Genomic DNA, 19670 nt, shown 5'->3' with positions numbered 1-19670 from the left:
TCTCTGAGTCACAGCTGCTGGGCACCCCCAGCCTCCTGTCTGGTCAGTTTCCCACCTCTTCTGCAGCAGAAGTGTGGCAGTGTTTAGACTCGTCCACCACAGGGGCACGTCTGCCACCAGCCTCACCCACCTTTCACCACCGATCTTGGTCACTGTGAGATCATGTCAGCTTGCATTTTCTATCCTGGAGCCTTCTGGGGTGTCATCCACGTGACCCCACCACACCATTTGTGTGTGGACAATTTTTAACACACCAGCTGAGCCATCATGTGCACATCTTTCTCAACCGTGCAGGACAGGGGGCCTTTCCCTCTTTCTTTCCTCTTCTCTTCTCTTCTCTTCTCTTCTCTTCTCTTCTCTTCTCTTCTCTTCTCTTCTCTTCTCTTCTCTTCTCTTCTCTTCTCTTCTCTTCTCTTCTCTTCTCTTCTCTTCTCTTCTCTTCTCTTCTCTTCTCTTCTCTTCTCTTCTCTTCTCCTCTCCTCTCCTCTCCTCTCCTCTCCTCTCCTCTCCTCTCCTCTCCTCTCCTCTCCTCTCCTCTCCTCTCCTCTCCTCTCCTCTCCTCTCCTCTCCTCTCCTCTCCTCTCCTCTCCTCTCCTCTCCTCTCCTCTTCTCTTTTTCTCTTCTTTTTTAGAATTAATTAATTAATTAATTAATTAATGTGAGTATGATGTAGCTGCACAGATGGCTGTTGAGCCTTCATGTGGTTGTTGGGAACTGAATTTTTAGGACCTCTGCTCACTCCGGGTAGTCCAGCTTACTCAGTCCCTGCTTGCTCTGGGCCAAAGATTTATTTATTATTATGCATAAGTACACTGTTAACTGACTTTAGACGCATCAGAAGAGGGTGGTTGCTGGGATTTGAACTCAGGACCTTCAGGAGAGCAGTCAGTGCCTTACCCGCTGAGCTGTCTCACCAGCCCCACTTTCCCTCTTTCTTTTCCATTTTACTTCTATAACTGTGTTTGTATGTAGTGTCCCATATAGGGAATGTATAGAGAGGGCTTAGCAGTGATGCTTGCCAGGGTCAGGGGGAACTGGGATGAGGGTGTCTGATAATGGGATCAACGTTTCTCTGTGGTGGTGATGTGGGATAGGTGATGGATAGTGTCAAATTTGATCGTGATTATGGTTTTTTTTTAAAAGCTACTAAACTCTACCAATAAAATACATCACATTTTATTGTATATGACATATCTTAGTTGGAAATAATCACCTGGTGTGTATTCATTCTTGAAAAAAAATTAAGCTATTCAAAGTAGCAACAATACTGGGTTTGGGCATAGAGGTAGAGTCTGGGTGGTTTGTGTGTGTGTTCATTCAAGGTATACTTAGCCATTTTTTAAGGCCAAGAAAGGTCCTGTTGGGCCCTAATTACATTTCTCCTATCATCTAGTTCACCTCTGTCCCTCTCCCATTTTTCTTATCGGTTTCAGGAAGCCACAGTGCCCAGAGCCAGTCCAGTTCTGCAGAAATGAATGCTGTCATTAGGAGGACCTCAGGGTCTGGATATCCTGAAATCCTGGCTACTTGTAGCTGCAGAGGAAACAGAACACCTGAACATTCTCACATCCAAGTCCCAGGACTGTGTGTGTGTGTGTGTGTGTGTGTGTGTGTGTGTGTGTGTGTGTGTAGGGGAGTGTTTGTATCAGCATACCAGATTGCTCACCTAGTTCTCTAATCATATTGTATCATGTGGATGATATGTTAGTTTACTTAAAAGTCCTCATTGACTTAGCACATGAGGACGGAAGGAACAAGAAACAAACCCCAGTGTACGGCAGAAAACACTCCCTGTGAGATGCTACCCTTGAGTGTCAAGAGTGACTTTGCTCTCACGTGCCAGCCACCACACTGCAGGTGACATCCACTCTGGAACACGCCTTGGTCTCTCCATCCAAAGTTAACGGAGAGGAAGCAGGACTTCCCCACCGGTAGCACTGGGCACGAGGCTGTCATTTTGGTTCAGGGTGGATACTTACTTGACTGCTTCACACTGTTTGTGGGTTTCTGGGCAGTCAGTGACTTTTTTGCTTCTCTCACTGTGTGTGTACACAGCACCAGTATGTTTGATTCCACGCGGCCTCTCTATGCCTACATGGTGCTGAGTGACAGCCTGTGGAGCATGCCAGTTTGAAACATCAAGCTGAAGTGTCTTTCTCAGGCAGACATTTGTTAGCAGCCTTGCACAACCCCTGCTTTTGCCTTTTTGAAAAATTGTGTCTGTGCTAATGCATACCCATTTGTGGGTGCCTTATGTGGAAGCCAGTGACCATACCTTGACCATCCAACTTAATGCTTATGATGGGGTCTCTCACTGACCTGGAACTCCCCAAATAGGCCCCAGGGACCTGCTGTCTCTGTTACTCCAGCACTGAGATTATAAGTATTCTGTTTGTTCAATAGGCAAAGTAGCCACAGGACATTGGCTTCTGGGAATGGATTTTTTTTTAAAGTGTGGATTCTGTGGGTTGAGTTCTGCTGAACTGATAAAGTGCTTATGGATCTATCTCTCCAGCCGCCCCATCTTGGCTTCAATGACAACTTCTTCCCTAACTCAGCACTTGCTGGGCTCCAGCTATTCTGAGATCAGAGTGCCTGCTGTTGGTCCAGGGAGGTCCATCTGATTGCCCCGGGGATAGCGAGGGCTTCGGAGAGGTTTAAAGAATTAAAACATTAGTTTCCAACTAATATTTTATGAAAAGTGGTGTGGGTGAGTTTAACCAGGAAGGATGGGAAAACAGAATTAGAAAATGAGAGCGGTCAGACATAAGCCTGCCATGCAGGTGGGGAGGAGACAGAGGCCAAAGGCACCACAGTTGGACATGGATTTTGGGAGCCCTGTGGCATGGAGGCCACCGTGCAAACAGAGATACTTGACCCAGCCTAGAACCAGCTTAGAGACCTGTGCATTCAAGAGTAAGTGAGCTGAAGAACCCGGTCCCTGGCTCTGCCCCAAAATCACAGCTGGACCTTTAGTTCACCAGGCAAGACTTCCTCTGAAGAAGTCTCTGAAGTGAGGCTGTTTGGGTAATTCTTGGCTCCCATACTAACCGGAAGTCACCCGATACCGAATTGTAAACTTTGATATTTTAATAGTGTGTTGTTGTTATTGCTGTTGCTGTGATGATAAAACATCATGGCTAAATGCATCTCATGGAAGAATGAGTTTATTTGGGCTCATGGTTCCAGAAGGAGAGTCTAGAATGGCAGGGAGGTGGGGGACAGGAGGGTGTGGCAACAGGCAGCTAGAGCAGGAAGCCAAGCAATCACATCTTTCACCACCAACATGAAGCGTATAAAGCAATCTGGAAATGGAACAAGGCTCTCAAAGCCTGTCTATTCCCGGTAGCATACTTCTGACATACTTCCTTCAGCTAGGCTGCCTCCCAAAGGTTCCATGACCTTCCTAAACAGCACTGCCTGCTGGACACCAAGTGTTCAGACATTTCTCATTCTAAGCATCACCGGGGGTGAGGGTGGGGGGATCTTGAATTGGACTCAGTGTGCATAAAGTGAAAGGAGCCATTTTTACCATTTAGATGACAGTGTTGTAGGGTTGGTGATGTTCAGGGTCATGCTGACATTTTCTTCTCCCTCAGTCGAAACTGTGTCTCTACCAAATCCTGGCTCCCCATCTCTGTCACATCGGAGCCTGCCATCCACCATTCTTCCTTGTCTCTGTGACTCTAGCAACTCTAGGGACCTCAGATGAGCACAGTCACACTGGATTTGCTGTTTTGTGCCCGGCCTGTCCAACTTACAACAGTGTCCTCAGGGATCACCATATAAACAGCTCCCTCTTTTTAGATGGGTATGTTGGCCAGTCTTTTGGTGTTTTACATCTGAGTGGAAGGTGCAGGTCACCCCAAACTTCATCGTGCCTTACCCTCAGCCTGCAGGACCCCCTTGAAGCCTGGGCCCTCGGTGAAGGCTGGAAGAAAATGTGATAGGTTAGGTGGCTGTTGGGAATTGGGAGGCGGGCATGTGAGAGCTTCTTGGTTTGGTAGTGCACCCACCCCTTCCCCAACTGAATGACAGTGAGCCCCTTACTGTCCATATATGGAGATGTGTCCAAATCCACACTTGTTTTCCCCGTTCCAATGCAGTGGGGGCTATTCCACCTGGCATATTCTGTGCTCTCTGGGTAGATGGCTGTCTCTGGGTAGATGGCTGTCTCTGGGTAGATGGCTGTCTCTGGGTAGATGGCTGTCTCTGGGTAGATGGCTGTCCTCTCCGAAGTAGTGTTCAGCTATCCTTGTAAAGAACACACTTCGGTCATTGACAGCTGTAAGACCATCATATCAGGTCTGGGGATGCGGGGGATGAGTTGCTTAAGAAAGTTCTAATTCCCAGAGCCTGATGTGGTGACACACACCAGTCCTCCTACCTGGGAAGTAGAGGCAGGAGGAGCCGTTCAAGGTCGTCTTTGGTTACATAGTGAGTTTGAGGCCAGTCTGGGCTCTATGAGGGAGACAAAAGGTGTGTGTGTGTGTGTGTGTGTGTGTGTGTGTGTTGTTCTGCATTTTTCTCTTAATGACCTAGAACTTCCATCCATCTTAGCTCAGAATCCTTCATTTTGGTAACCGGTTCTCTCTTTTCTTTGTCTTTTTTTTCCTTGTTCCCTCTCCTGTTCCTCTCCTGCCTGGTGACATAGAGGGCTTCTTTCCCAAGTGCTACTGGTCTGTGCTGTTTTGGAGATAAATTAAAAAGCCACTTTTTATCACATCATGAAATCAGATTCTATGAAAGCCAATAGCTATTGCCATAGCGTCTTCTTCCAACGTATTTGCTGGTGCCGAGCAAGCTTGCTCTGACAGCATCTGCCCCAGTAAAAGCCACGTCTCATGTGTGTGTGCTCTTGCTTCCAGGTGAAGTGGAAGATTCGGAGGCCATTGACACCTTGGGACAACCTGATGGACCGGACAGCCCACTTCCCACTCTGAAAGGTAAGATAGAAAAATAGCTGCTGTTGTGGTCACTACAGAGAATCACGGGGTGGCTGCTTTGCCCTTGTCCCTGGGGGCTGGACCTGCCCGATCAAGCAAATGATGAGGGGGGGGGGTCCCCTGGCTTGTGGCTGGTCCATTGCTGGACATGTGAGATCTGTACACAAAGTCTTTTTTCTACCCCCAGGAAAGACTTTGGGAGTTGATGAGGCTTATTGGAATCCAGCAGAGAAGCTGTGGGCAATGTAGCCAGTTGGGGAGGAAAGGGCCTTGTGCTTTCTGAGGTTCTGAGAAACGCCTTGGTGGCCAGCCTTGCATCTTGGACCTTTGTTAAACAGCTGCTGATAACTATCTCCCACCCTCATATTTATTCCTCTCAATGAAATAGCCATGTGGTGGTGTCTCAGAGGATGACACTGTTCTGTGCTGTCATCTGAAGGAGAGTTCTGTGTCCCCTTGTGGTGGCTCTTATGGTGGCTTCCGGGTGTCCTGGAAGTTTTCTGTAGGCACCTTGCTCACCTACCATATCTCATAGGTGTTATGGGTGTACCTTATTGACAGAACAAGAGAGACCAAATGGTCTACTTCCTTGAAGAAGCAGTACATTCTTTTCAGAAATACCCCCCCCCAATTATTGCCGTCAATATACTTCTTGATGTGGGCCATCCACTGGAATATTCTTCATTCTCTAGGACTGTTTCCTAACTGGGCAAGCAAGAAAAAGTTTGATTAGAGGTCTCATGTAGAGAAGCTTAGGGAATGAGCTGTGAGCCTCATTTGTAGGGGAGTGTCGTGCTTAGTGCTTCTGCTGATACCATCTTCCATCTGGTTCACATCCAGTAGCCAGGCAGAAGCTCCAACCTGCCAGACGGAACGTTTATTAACACAGCATGTCCTGCAACACCAGACAGATGCCTGGGGAATGGGCAGGACAGGTGGTGCCACCTGTCCTCCATCTGTCCTCAGCAAGCATGGAGGGCCATGCAAAGGAATGGTTTTAGCATCAGAATAAGTCACCATCACACTTTAACTGTGAAGCTGCCCCATCAAAGAGGATGAGGGCACTCTCAGGAGCCTTGTGGCCACGAGCTAGGACCACTCCTTGATGCCAGGCCCTTTCCACTCAGGGTGGGAGCAAAATTGAACAAAACCCATGCAGATCAATATTCAGAGCCATTGCTGACTACTATGGAGAAACAAGGAGACCAGACGCGACGGATACAAGCTATGATGTTCAGCTGCAGGTTCTTGTGTGTGTGAGTGTGTTGGACATAGTGTTCACCTGGGTGTGCACTTTTGTGTGCAGTTGCTCATGGAGGCTGGAGGTCAGCCTCAGCTCCTCTGTGGCTTTCCATTTTGATTTTTGACAAGCAGTGTCCTGTGGATCCTGGAGGTAGCCAGCATGGCTAGGTGAGCCTCAGAGGTGGTCTCTCGCCACTTCTCTAGAGTAGGGATAACAGCTGTGTGCGTTGTGTGTGGGTTCTGGGGATAGAAATTAGATCCTTCTGCTTTTCTAGGAAGTGCTTTACCAGCTGAGCATCTCCCCACTTTCACCTCCAAGAACTAGTTTACGCTACAGAATGTGTAGACTGATTGTTAGTTTCTGACCTTGTCATGGGCTAGTGCGACACTCCCCAGAAGGCCAGACCCAAGAGGTCAGGCCAACAGCTAAGAGCTGCCTGACTTATCTGTGTGGATACGACTTGGGCCCTGGTGCTGCCCACCAGCAGGCGATTCTTGACAAGGAACACTGAGGAAAGTCTCTGCCTGGTGGACAGAACTGTCCCCAGAACAATGGAATTTCAGTTGGGTGGAGGGACCACAGCCCCTGTCTTTCTGCTGTAACCTCAGGTGACATAGATCACAGTACTTTGTCTTTGCTGGGACCCAACTCATGCTACAATAAGCTGTTCATGTCTGTCTGTCTGGCCCTCTGCATGTGCGCCTGTCCCTTTAAGAGGTGGTGGGTGTCAACTGTTTGCAGGTCTGTCTTCCCTCCACATTCCTTCTTCTTCATCTTCAGATCTTCAGGCCCTATGTTGAGGAACCTAATATGTGGAAGGCTAAATGAAGCTTGTAACAGAGCTTCACATATTGGGACATAGCCTACCGCAGCAGAGATACAATCTCTGAGTTCTGGATGTTCAAAATCCAGATGTCAGCAGGAGTGGCCCCTTCTGAGGCTTAGAGGTACCTCTGCCTGTCATCTCCCTGAACTTTGGGAGTTGCAGGTGGCCTTTGGCATCCCTTGGCACTTGTCTTGGGGTGACATTGTTCTGGCTTCTGACACTTTTCCTGTATTCGTTTGTTCATATTCACACCTGCTTAGCAGGACCCTGGCCAGTGCTTCTGAGCCCACTCTGCTTGTCTTAAGTTGAAAAGATACCCAATGATCCCAAGTTAGAGAAGACCACACCCACCGTTACCTGCTTCAGAGCTCAGTGTTAAGATTTGGGGAATGGACTCAGGCTATAGTTATGATGAAGAGTGTTTTCCCAGCATTCACTGAGTCCTGAGTTTGAGCTTCTGGATTGCATAAATTGGATGGAGGGGGCGGGGTTCATACCTGTAATCCCAGCATTTGGGAGGTAGAGGCAAGAGGAGCAGAAATTCAAGGCCGTTCTTAGCTACATACGTGATTCACACCTGCACTAGGGACTCACTCTTCTGTGTAAAATACATACACACACACACACACACACACACACTACACACACACACACACATATACACACGCTAAGTGAAAGAATGAATAAATAAGTAAAACACCAGCTAAACACCATTGAGTGGCCTCTGTCTCTCAGGTTCCGCTGTGTGTGTGTGTGTGTGTGTGTGTGTGTGTGTGTGTGTGTGTGTGTAAGTAAGAGGAGAGAGACTGTGTGCCTGCTTACATGTTTTCGCATGCATACATATGCAGAAGCACTTGTGGGGATCATACATGCACATGTAAGTGTATGCGTGTAGAAACCAGAGAAAAGTTCAGTGTCTGTCCCTCAGATATCATTTTTCTTTCTTTTTTTTTTTTTTCTATTTTGAGACAGTCTTGCTTTCTCCTGGATATTACTGGCTTGGCTGGGCTGGCTAGGGAGCGAGCCCCAGGAACCAGCCAGTGCTTCGATTGCAAACACATGCCTCCACACCTCGTACTAGGGGTTTGGCTGGAACTCGGCCTCTTGCTTTCAGAGCAAGCACTTCACTGACGAAGCTCTCTCATGCGCCCCCCCCCCCCGCACCCCCACCTTCGTTTGTCTTCTTATTTTCCCCAGGGTCTTTCATCCCCTTCTCTTTCCCCCATTTTCAGCAGTGGCTCTGTGCACGCTGCACAGGGAAGCCTGAACCCAGGCCCCTGATCTGGCCTCTGGCTGGTTTATTGACCTGTAAATATTTTCCTCTGAAGTTGGCAGCTTTACCTCCCTCCTGCGACCCTCAGGGTCTCCTTTTCACTTGCCCCCTCCAGGAAATTGTCTGTTTTGTTTCCCACCAATCGAAACCCCATGACCTTGTGACCCCGGGCACAGAAGGCTTTCTTTATTTCCTTTCCTACACCGGGTTGCCCTGATTAGGAAGCCAGTTGGGGGAGGTGGCGGGGGTGGGGGGTGGTCCTAAGTCATTTGACAACATGGGTGACCGTCTGGGTACTTGATTGGGCTATAAAAATCATTAATCATTGATCTGTGTGCAATGGGCAGATGGGTGCCGTTTTCTGGCGATGAGAGTCTCCTTTAGTCTCTGGGATCTCTTAATGTCTGGATTCACCCCCTGCATAGAGCTGACCAGGCTGCTGCAGAGATGAAGCTCTTTGCATGGGCAGTTAAGGTTGTCTCATGCAGAAGGGGAACTCATATGGAAGAATTGAAATGGGGAATTTCTCTTCCTATCCATGCCATCGAAGGCCTGTGTTAGCCAGGTCTTCAATGAAATTCTCCATCAGTGCTGCCTGGGCACTTATAACCTGATCAGAGGTTTTGAGGCTGCTCAAAGCAATGTCTGCGAGCTAACGGAGAGCTTAGAAAGTGATCCGTGTGAGCCTTATATTTCGCTGAGAGGTTAACTGGCCGGCTGCAGATTCAACCCCAAGGGGGAAGGGGTTTGGTGCACAGTCTCCAGGGATCTTGCTCTCTAGCCTGCTTTCAGGTTTGGCCTCAGGAGAATTGATGATGGAGAGAATGGTATGCCAAGCTCACTTGGCAGCTCTCTCGGGTCAGCGACATGCACGTGCTTGGTAAAAATATTAGGAAACGCTGTAAATGCTTTGGCAAACATACCAGAAAAATGGAGCGATGCCCAGGAGCCAGAAAGAGAAAGGAAGGGATTAAAAGGAACAGCCCAGGTCTGCCGGGGCAGGGGCTGTTCTAAGTAGCTCTCTACATTTGCAGCCTTGGAGAACAATCTGACCTTCCTGATTCCTGATGTTCAAGAGTCCCATGAAAGGGAATTGAATTCTACGTTGAAGAGTAGGGTGGCCCTGAGGCTATGCTGCAGACTTGATAAGTCTGTGGATTTCAGAACAGACACCAGTAGGACGTAGGTGTCCTAGCCAAAGAGCAGTTAGAAATGTCGAAGGCAAAACATTTGGAGTGGAACAACTTCAGAGAGTAGACACCGTGGAGGAGAGGGCCCAGGGTTAGAAGATCCAGACGGAGAGTAAGGGCTTCAGTGTTTCCTTCTAGAACTAGGAACTGGAGAGCGCAGGATTCCTTCCAAGGAGAAGTGATGGGCCAGGATAAAAAATCAAGTGAGCTTTTCATAAAATAAAGGAATGTCCATGTGTCTTAGGTAGGATTTTACTGCTGTGAACAGACACCATGACCAAGGCAACTCTTATAAAAACATTTAATTGGGGCTGGCTTACAGGTTCAGAGGTTCAGATCATTATCATCAAGGTTGGAGCATGGCAGCATCCAGGCAGGCATGGTGCAGGAGGAACTGAGAGTTCTACATCTTCATCGGAAGGCTCCTAGGAGAATACTGACCTCCAGGCAGCTAGGATGAGGGCCTTAAAGCCCATGCCCACAGTGACACACCTACTCCAACAAGGCCACACCTCCTGATAGTGCCACTCCCTGAACCAAGCATATTCAAACCATGACATTCCACTCCTTTGCCCCCATAGGCTTGTTTAAACACATTTTGAGTCTATGGAACCCATATCTAGCCATAGCAGAAAGTACCTTTAGTGCAACTTCCAAAGTCCCCATAGTCCACAGCAATATCAACAATGTTAAAAGTCCAAAGTTCAAAGTCTCTTCTGAGAGTCATCCAATCACTTAACTGTAATCCCCAAATCAAGACAGAAACCAGCTGGACAGACTCCAAACTCTGCATCTCCATGTCTAATGTCTAAGCAGTTTTCAGATCTCCAACTGCTTTTTGATCTTTGTTGACTACAACAAACTTCTTTTCCTGGGCTGGTTCCACTCCCTGTTGGTAGCAGCATTCCTCAGGAGATAGCCTATGGCTTTGGCATCTCAAAAATCTTGGAGTCTCCAAGGCAACTTCAATGTTACAGCTTCTTGTTTCAATGCTGGCCTTCTCCAAAGGGCTGGCGTTACTTTTCCAGCTCTGCCCTCTGTGCCACTTTAAACTCAGGTTGATCCAATCCACTGCTGCTGCTGCTGTTCTTGGTGATCATCCCATGGAACTGGCATCTCCAATACACTGAGGTCTTCTGCTACAACTATGCTTTACCACTAGCCTCTCATAGGCTCTCTTCATGGTGCCAAGCCTCAACTTATTTTCAAGATCTCTTCAGTCTTGGGCTGTCAACTACAACTGAGGCTGCACCTTCACCAATGGCCTTCCATGGCCTCTCATAGTTGCAAGCCTCAGCTGTTCTTCATGACCCTTTCAGCCTTTAAAACCAGTACCTCCTGGGTGATTCTTACATATTACCAAGTACAGCTGCAGCACGAGTTACAACCTTGGCTCTCTCTGGAACACAGCTTCTTTGTGCTCTCAGAAAACACTTCCCTGAAGATTTCACCTCAGTGGTGCTGATCTCTTCTAAATCGTCGCTAGCCAGCATCAATTGTCCCAGTAGTTCCTTCTATTTTCACTCTATAGCCAGAGCTCCCTTATTCTATTACCAGCTTTCTGTTTTCCAACTCCCTCACTGCCCAAGCTTGGTTTTCCAGGAACTTGTTCTATAGATTGACCTTGAACTCAGAGATCTGCATAACTCTGTCTCCTGTCATGCTGGGATTAAAGGTGTATACCACCATGGCTGGATTTAAGCTTTTCTTCACCCAGTACCTGTTCTCTCCCCCCCCCCCCCCGCCCCCACACACACACGTTAAGCCTTGAACTCAGAGATATGTTTGGCTTTGTTCTTCTGGGATTAAAGGTATATACCAGCATGCCTGGATCTAAACTTAGCTGGATGGGATTTGACCTCCAAATCCTTTAATCAGCTCCATTTCACTTCCTGGTGCCCCTTTAATACTTGAACCATATATTTTATATTTTTCCTTTCTAAGCCTGCTGTGCTTGTTCAAAATGCTCTTTGTGAGACTTAACCAGAGAACAAAGTATCTCTTGGACTTTTTTTCTTTTTTTTTTTTTTGAGATTTCCTTTGTCAATGCAATTAATATAAGTCTCTTTCCCTTAGACTCAGGTAGATTCTTCAGACAATGGGAAAAAACAGCCACAATCTTCACCAAAATACCACAAAAATAGTCTCTAGGCCACATACTGAAATTCTTCTCCACTGAATCCTTTTGGACCAGCTCTGCACAGTTCAATTCAATCTTAGCAACAAAGCCTTTTATATTCTTACTAGGATAGCCCATTAAGCCCCATTTAAAACATTCCACTGCTTTCCAAATTCAAAGTCCTAAAATCCACATTCTTCCAGACAAAAGCATATCAGACCTATCACAGCAATACCTAGTACCAATTCTGTGTTAGGGTTTTACTGTTGTGAACTGACACCATGACCAAGGCAACTCTTATAAGGACAACATTTAATTGGCAGCATGGCAGTATCCAGGCAGGAATGGTGCAGGAGGAGCTGAGAGTTCTGCATCTTCATCTGAAGGCTGCTAGGAGAATATTGACCTCCAGGCATCTAGAATGAGGGTTTTAAAGCCTACACCCACAGTGACACACCTACTCCAACAAGGCCACACCTCCTGATAGTGCCATTCCCTGGGCCAAGCATATTCAACTCATGACACCATATCAGGCCTTTTAAGTCTTCTTCCAACTATGGATGCTGTTACACTGCTTCAGTTTCCTCAATAATTTCGACTTCTAATATCAAGCCAGAAATAAACCCTTAGGTTCTACAGCACTGAGTCATTGTGGGCAAGCCTCTCACTCAAAGCTAAGAGCTGATGTTCTGGGGAAGCCAAGGAGCCAAGAAGGACCTGGTTCAGGTTGGGGAACATCTGAGAAGGTATCCAAGCAGACTTGAGCTGACACTCACTTGGAATCAGAGTCCTATGGCCAGGATTTTATGGGAAATCCAAAGCCAGATAATTAGGATGATACATAGCACCATCTTATTGAGGAATAAGCTATTCCTATCCTATTCTCAAGCTATTTTCAAAGAAATCCTACCATGAAAAATTACAAAGCACACTCACAGAGCTCTGTACAGGATGAGTGGATGGCCAGTACACAGTGAAGCCAGGGGACTTGTTCTTTATAGGAAAGAATGAAAATCATCAGAAGAACAAGTGGTGGATTCAAAAGGGAACCAAGCAGACCTTATAGAAGCAATGCCTACGAATTGAGAAATTGGATAGACAGGTTAAAGAACATTTTAGACTGTGTAGAAACAACATCAGAGAGCCACCTGAATATCCCAAATGAGCTACACTGAATATCCCAAATGAGAAATGTAGGGGAGGAATGAAGGCAGGATTTCATGAAACACTGATAGGAAATCTTACTACATTGACAAATGCATGAGTTTTCAGGCTTGAGGAAAGGAGCTAAGGTCTGAAGAGACTAACATAAAAGTAATTGTGTGGTTGTAAGAGCAGATGCTTAGGATGGAAAAGACAGGGGGACAACAAACAATGGGAACTGACAGAATTGCAGTTTCTAGTAGAGGTGAAAGACATCACTGCTTCACTAGAGTTCTATACCCAGCTAAACTACTCAGCAAGGTCAAAGTATCACATACATTTACAGTAAGAATAAATGTACAACCTCAGTCTATCACCCAAAGCACTGATGTGATTCTGGCTGACTTGAGCTGAACATAAGAGGAAGAAAAAAGACAGGAAGTGGCGCTGAGGAAAGAGTTAATAACTTGGCTGATGTCAAGGAACCCTGACAATAAAAAGCAACACTAGTGATCACAACTGATTGAAACCAGAGCATGATTAAGAACTGAGAGGCAGGGACTCCTCTTGTGAGCAAGGTCTAGGAGGGAGGGGTGTTTATATTCCAGCATTTAAAGTTTCTTGTGTTTGGGCAGCTTTGTCAGGTGAAGCATGATGCTGATTAAAAGTAGTTTAATTACGAATCTATAACTGTCAAACTAGTTATGAGCAGAGTAGAGAGTCATTAACGATTCATTTTAAAATAAAGCAAAAAGAATTAATAGGCAAAATGAAAACATTAAAACTCATTTAAAATTCATATATCAAAGCATTCATAGGCTTGTGTATAAAATTATACACAATTTATAAGGTTCATAAAGAGTAAAATATCATAAAAATGGTAAACTATTAGGCAAGCGAAAGTAGAACTGTTTTAACCAGCATCTTGAGGTACCTTTGATAGATTAGAAACTGTTCTAGACAAATGCACTCCACAGTAAGGAATGCATGATGTGGTAAACTTGAGGGTTGATGACCCTCGCTACAAGGATTCTAGTAGTTAAGTGGAAGTCAAGAGAACTGCTGATAGCTATTTGACAGAGAATCGGTGAGCAAATCCCTCATGGAAATGGCTGATAAGCATAGCAAAATCGCCATCATCAAGCAGGCAAGATTGATTGAGCACATACAAACTTCTGTGCTGCCAGAGAAAACATCACCACCTAACACATGTAGACTGTCTACAAGAATCCAATCCAGATTGGGCTGCAGAATGAATCTCGTTGGCCTCAAAGAATCATCATCACATAAGAGATACTGTTTTAAAGAAAGGATATTTGTTGTCTTTGGGATTTTTTTTGCCACCCCCACCACACATTTAATATGTGTGGGTGTTTTCCCTGCGTGTCTGTGAGCCTTTTGTGTGCCTCATGCCTGTGGAAGCCAGAAGAGGGCACTGAATCCCCTGAAACTGGAGTTATATATGGTTGTGAGCCTTCCTGTTGGTACTGGAATTGAACCTGGAACCTCTAGAAGAACCGCCAGTGCTTTGAGCGGTTCTCAAGCAAGTTTTTAAATATCTTAAATTACATTTCATTAATTTATGTGTGTGTGTTATGCCATAGGTCCTAGGAGTCAAACTCAGGTCATCGGGATTGGTGGTAAGCACCTTTATCTCTTAAGCCATCTTCCTAGTCCCTAAAGCTTATTTTTCTTTTAGAAAACAAATACAATAGCCAAAACAACAAAAACTGGGTAAAACTAACGCACACCTTTAGGGCTGGGCTGGTAAGATGGTTCATTGAGTAATGATGCCTGCGGCCAAGCCAGAAGTCATTGACTTGGTCCCTGGGACCCACGTGAGGGGAAAAGGAAAGGACTCACTCCTTCATTTTCTTCTGATGTTCATCCACATACATGAGGTGGTATGTGTGCCCATGCACACATGCACTTAAGTAAATTAACAACTGTAAAGAGGCACACCTTTAATAACTCATGGGTAAAAGAAAAAAAATCTTAAAATGAATTACAAGCTACTTGGGTCTGACCACATATAGGAAGATTAAAATGATTTATTGTGTGGCTAATGAGCTTGAAGGGAAATTTCATGTTTTATACCTTGGTTATTAATAGAGAAGGGATTAACTGTGGACGTCAGTGGGAGGGGGGAGGACAGAATGAAGATGAATAGGCAATTTCAAGAAAGATACTTGGTGTCCAAGACACATTCTGGGAGATGCTGGTGCTCACAGAGACCACTGAAGCCACTGGTGGCATACATCAGCATGGCACTTCGTCACATGCATCCGATCGATAAAACTTTAAGGTCCCCCAAGACCAAATGTTGTCACAGTTGTGGTAGGGGCACGGACTTATTTATAGGAGGCACATCTGCAGAGACTTGGACTAACAACAGCTCCCAGGCCTTCGTCCCTCCACATCCAGCAGGTATGCTCGAGGTTCTCTTGAACACACGCAGGGCCAGATGTGAATGCAGATGGTTCAGTAAACCTGTTGAAGCCCAAATGTGAAAACAGTTCACATCTCCTCCACTGGGAAATGAGTAACTGAGCTGCAATGTATTTATATAGTGGACTATTATACAGTAATTAAAGAACAGTACCAACATAAACCAGTTTGAGTGAAAGCAGGCAACGAGAGAAGGTGACCTGTCAAGAGAAAGTTCCTGAAAGCATAAAATAATACAAACTGCAATGATGGATGGTCATTCCTTGGAGGGAGAAATAGGGGGACTGGAGACTTTCGGTTGTACCCCAGACCTCTTAACTGTTCTAGGTCAAGTACTGCAAAAAGCCAGCCATCAAAGTTTTATGTTGTTTGTGGGGATATGTCCAGCCTTGATTTCTGTGTGCTGCAGTATTTCAGCTTTTATTGGTCTTTAATCCACCAGAAAACTGGACAAAACAAATAGTAGAAAAGGCAGGAGAGGGGCTTGAGTTCACAACAGAAGGCTCTATTGTCAGTGAATCTGGTAGCTATGTAAAGATTCAAGACAACAGCCCAGAAGCTATTGAACCCAGGACGACACAAAAACTCTCAAGGGAAAAGTCAATGCTGTAGACAGGGATGGCACCCTCAGAGGTCATGATGCCCTGATTTCCGTAACCTGTGACTGCATCTCCTTGCACGGCGTACGGCTTTTGTAGGCATAACGAAGGATCGTAGATGGGGATATCACCCTGGATTTACAGATGACCCCTGCGTAACCCAGAGCCATTATAACAGAGGGGCAGAAGGATCAGAGTCTATAGTAGGAGATACTGTATAGACAGAGGAGCCTTGAGCCAAGGAGTAGGGTGGTCTCTGGGGAAGAGCCAAGGCAAACAGATTCAAAGTCAGACCCCTAGGACAGAACCAGCCCTACCAACACCCCGACCTCTGTCTTTGTGCTGCTCATGTGTGAGCAGCAATAAACTTGTGCTGTTTTATGCCGTGATGTTCAGGCCATTTGTTAAGACTGATAGTAGGACATTCATGCATTTCATGGTGTCCCATAGTTTTCCTATGAGCCTTTAACTGTGAAGACGAGACACAACAGGAATAAAAGTGATGTGCATGTATAAGGTAGATTCCGGATGGGCGAATGATCTTCCTGAAAAAGAAAATGTGCAGATCTATGTGAAAAAAATTGTAACTCTCTTCTGGGTAGATGAGGTCTAAAGTAGGCATCTGGGCCACCCTGCTCCAAGTGCCATCTGGAACTCAGCCCTGACATGCACCCACCACAGGCCTTTCTGTAACAGAGCCCTGCTTCTGAGGAATGGAATACAGTGATTCAGATCCAAGGGAGCGAGTGCTGTCAGAGCAGCATCTGCCACTCTCCGTGTCAACCTGTGCGTGACTCCTCGTGCTGGGATGTAGCAGCGGGCACTGGGAAGGTGGAAAGGGTGGGTGTGGCAGAGGTCCTTTTGCAGAGAGAAGGCAGCAGCCGGTGAACACCTTCCAAGGAGTGACTCTGTGAGTACGGTGGGTTTTGTTAGAGATCTTCATGCTTAAAGGGTCCACAGCCATGTCCAGCAGCGTGTGGTTGTAATTCTAACACTCTGGAGTTTGAGACAGGAGGATCTGGAGTTCTGGCCCAGCCTGAGCTACATGAGACCCTGTCTTTAAACAACAACAACAACAACACCCCAAAGGGCTTCAGACAGTAGGGAAGGGCTTCAGTGTGCTCTCTAGAGCAAAAATGGGTATCAAAGAGCCTTCATCAGGGCGTAGCCAGGACACCAGTGTGACTGGCTCAAACACATGCATTCAATCAGGTCTTTTAAAACAGAATCACCTGCTGGGTGACTTAGACCTGTATCCTACCACCTGGAAGGCTGAGGCAGAAGGATTGCTGTGAGTTAGAGGCCAGCCTGAGCTATGAGCTATGTAATGAGTTCCAGGCCAGCTCAGGCTACACAGTGAGAAAAAAACAGACTCAGACAGAACACAGAAGCCAAAATCGTGTCCCAGACTGCCCAGCGCTAACAGTCATGTGACCAGTGACTTTCAAACCCGGCTGTGTTTCTCCTGAAGCCATGGCTGAAATTATGGACTTAGTGTTCTAGAATGTGCTATATGTAAACAGAGTGGGACACCTTTGCTCATGATGGTCACGCAGGAGCCCAGACCCTTCCTCCTGATCTCACCATGTTTGCTCTCTGTGACCCCCCCATCTGCTGCAGGCTACTTTCTGAATTTTCTGGAGCCAGTCAACAATATCACCATTGTACAGGGCCAGACAGCAATCCTGCACTGCAAGGTGGCAGGAAACCCACCTCCCAACGTGCGGTGGCTGAAGAATGACGCCCCAGTTGTGCAAGAGCCACGAAGGGTCATCATCCGGAAGACAGAATACGGCTCCCGGCTGCGGATCCAAGACCTGGACACAACAGACACAGGCTACTACCAGTGTGTGGCTACTAACGGGCTGAAGACCATCACTGCCACTGGGGTTCTGTATGTGCGGCTCGGTGAGTGTGGACAGCAGAAGCCCAGGGCTAGCAGATACTATTCACAGTGCAGAGCGATGGACGTGTTTAGTATTTGTAGCTGAGCATGCACAGGTCAGCAAAAAAAATCCAGAAATTGCCTCAGAGCCTTTCTCGAGGAGCATGAGAGAGCTAGCTCTTTAGCCTATGTACTGCTAATACAGTACAGAGCAGAAAATGCAGACAGAGCAGCCTGTAGACCTTGGCCACTGAAAAGCATCCTAGCCGTACAAGGTGAGATGGAATGTTCCCAGCAAGACGATACTGCAGGAGGCCAGGCTCCCGAGGAGCATGGCCATGCCACAGATGGCAGGGACCAAAGCCTAGGACCCATCTGTGGCTCCCACCACTGGCCAGGGCTCACTCACCAGGACTCTTCCTGTGGTTCTGCCCCACGTGCACACCAATCCTTCCTGAGCAAAGCTGGCCCCACCGGGCAGGAACAGTACTGAGTTTCTGTGCTTGTCACATAGGACAGCAGGATTAGATGGCAGAAGTCAATTATCCTCCTTTGACTCAGTAGGGGAAGGTCCCAGGTAGCGTGCACCTCAGGCCTGTCATCTGGGCTCACGTTAAAGCCAGCTCTAATGAGCAAAACAGGTTTTGTGGATACAGTTTAGATGAGGAGCGAGCAGGGACAGGAAAAGCGCCCACACATGCCCCTACACGGAAAGTTCTCTTTCTGGGGTGTCTGTTGTCACTCGTATGGTCTCATGAGTGGGAGGAGAGTCCGAAGCCTAGGCACAGCTAGGGGGAGCTGCTGGATTGCCCGTGTTTACCACTGGCCATATTAATAACTTGTCTTTTTGTTTTGTGTCTTTAGGTCCGACGCACAGCCCGAACCACAATTTTCAGTAAGTTCGAGTCTCCATCACTTGGCCGGCATCCTGAGGGTTTCTCTTGTGTCAGTGTGCAGGTTTTGAGCCCTAAAATGGCCACATCTATACCGAGTTTGCTGGAAGTTGGCTGGAAGCCCAGCTGAACAGGCATTTAATTGGAGTTGGGAAACTTACAGTATCATAAAAACAGATGTTAATTGCTTTCAGCCACCATAATTGCACAGGGCAACGAAATGGGCTATCTAAGCACGCTCGCTGGATTCTCACAGGAGTATTTGTGGACAGGGAAGTCATTCTTGTTCTGCGAGCCAGCACCACCAATCTGCAGTTCATATTTTTCTTCTGGTGTTCAAGATTGAACCCAGGGTGTTGCACAGTGTCTGCCACTGGGCTCTGTCCCCTGTGCTTTATAGCTATGACCACGGAGCATCAGGACACCCTACGCAGAGGGTTCTCAAGTTCACTTTAGAGAGGATCGTTGGTGGATTCTAGCCTTGGGTTTGGGCTTTTGTTTCCATGTAAAACATCACTCCTCTGCAGGCTAGCCATGAAGGGTGGTCTCTGCTCTACAGCTCGCCACCTCTCTCTCTGGCTGGAGAGTTACTCCTTCTGTTGTCTGACTCTGTGAGTGAGGAACCACCCTTTCCTACAAGGCCCTTTCAGATCTCTCAACAAGACAAAACTTGTTTACTGGCTCCCATCTCCGCCTGGCCTCGGGACCCACTAAATGATGAACCTGAGTGTTCCAGTGGGAGTCAGGGTGGGGCAGCAGGCAGCTGAGCGGACAGCAGCAGCTGACTCTCCGGGCAGATGTGTGGAATGCTCAGTCGAGAAGCAGCACAGAGAAATGGCCTCAGGGGTGTGGGTGTGGGTGGGGTGGGGGATGTGGGGATGGGGGATAGGGGTGGTTGGGGGTGGGGTGAGAGTAGGGACAGGTGGCTTTAGAGAGGCACAAGTCAATTAAAAACTTGAAATAGTTCTTTATTCTTTTCTCATATACTTTCATGTCATACCAAGTGCTATTATATGCAGTTATAGGCTGTTATATTACACATTCTTGTTCCTGGAGATATGCAAAGTGGTGAAGCCCTTTGGAACGTGCATGAGGCTCTGGGTTC

At 46.9% G+C, this 19670-nt stretch overlaps 1 protein-coding gene across 1 annotated transcript in view; it reads left to right on the top strand.

The window, feature by feature from the left end:
- Positions 1-19670, top strand: part of Ror2 (ROR family WNT receptor 2) — a 176078-nt gene that overhangs the window by 135716 nt on the left and 20692 nt on the right. The window contains exons 2-4 of the mRNA XM_021180555.3: positions 4869-4946; positions 17408-17695; positions 18537-18567. Coding sequence (XP_021036214.2) covers positions 4869-4946; positions 17408-17695; positions 18537-18567 — 397 coding nt within the window. The remainder of the gene's footprint in view (positions 1-4868; positions 4947-17407; positions 17696-18536; positions 18568-19670) is intronic.

This window comes from Mus caroli, unplaced genomic scaffold, assembly GCF_978045245.1.
Source record: "Mus caroli unplaced genomic scaffold, Mus_caroli_1 scaffold_15, whole genome shotgun sequence".
In the NCBI taxonomy this organism is placed as follows: Eukaryota; Metazoa; Chordata; class Mammalia; order Rodentia; family Muridae; genus Mus; species Mus caroli.
Note: the sequence above shows the minus strand (reverse complement) of the source record. Positions and strands in the feature narration are given on the sequence as shown.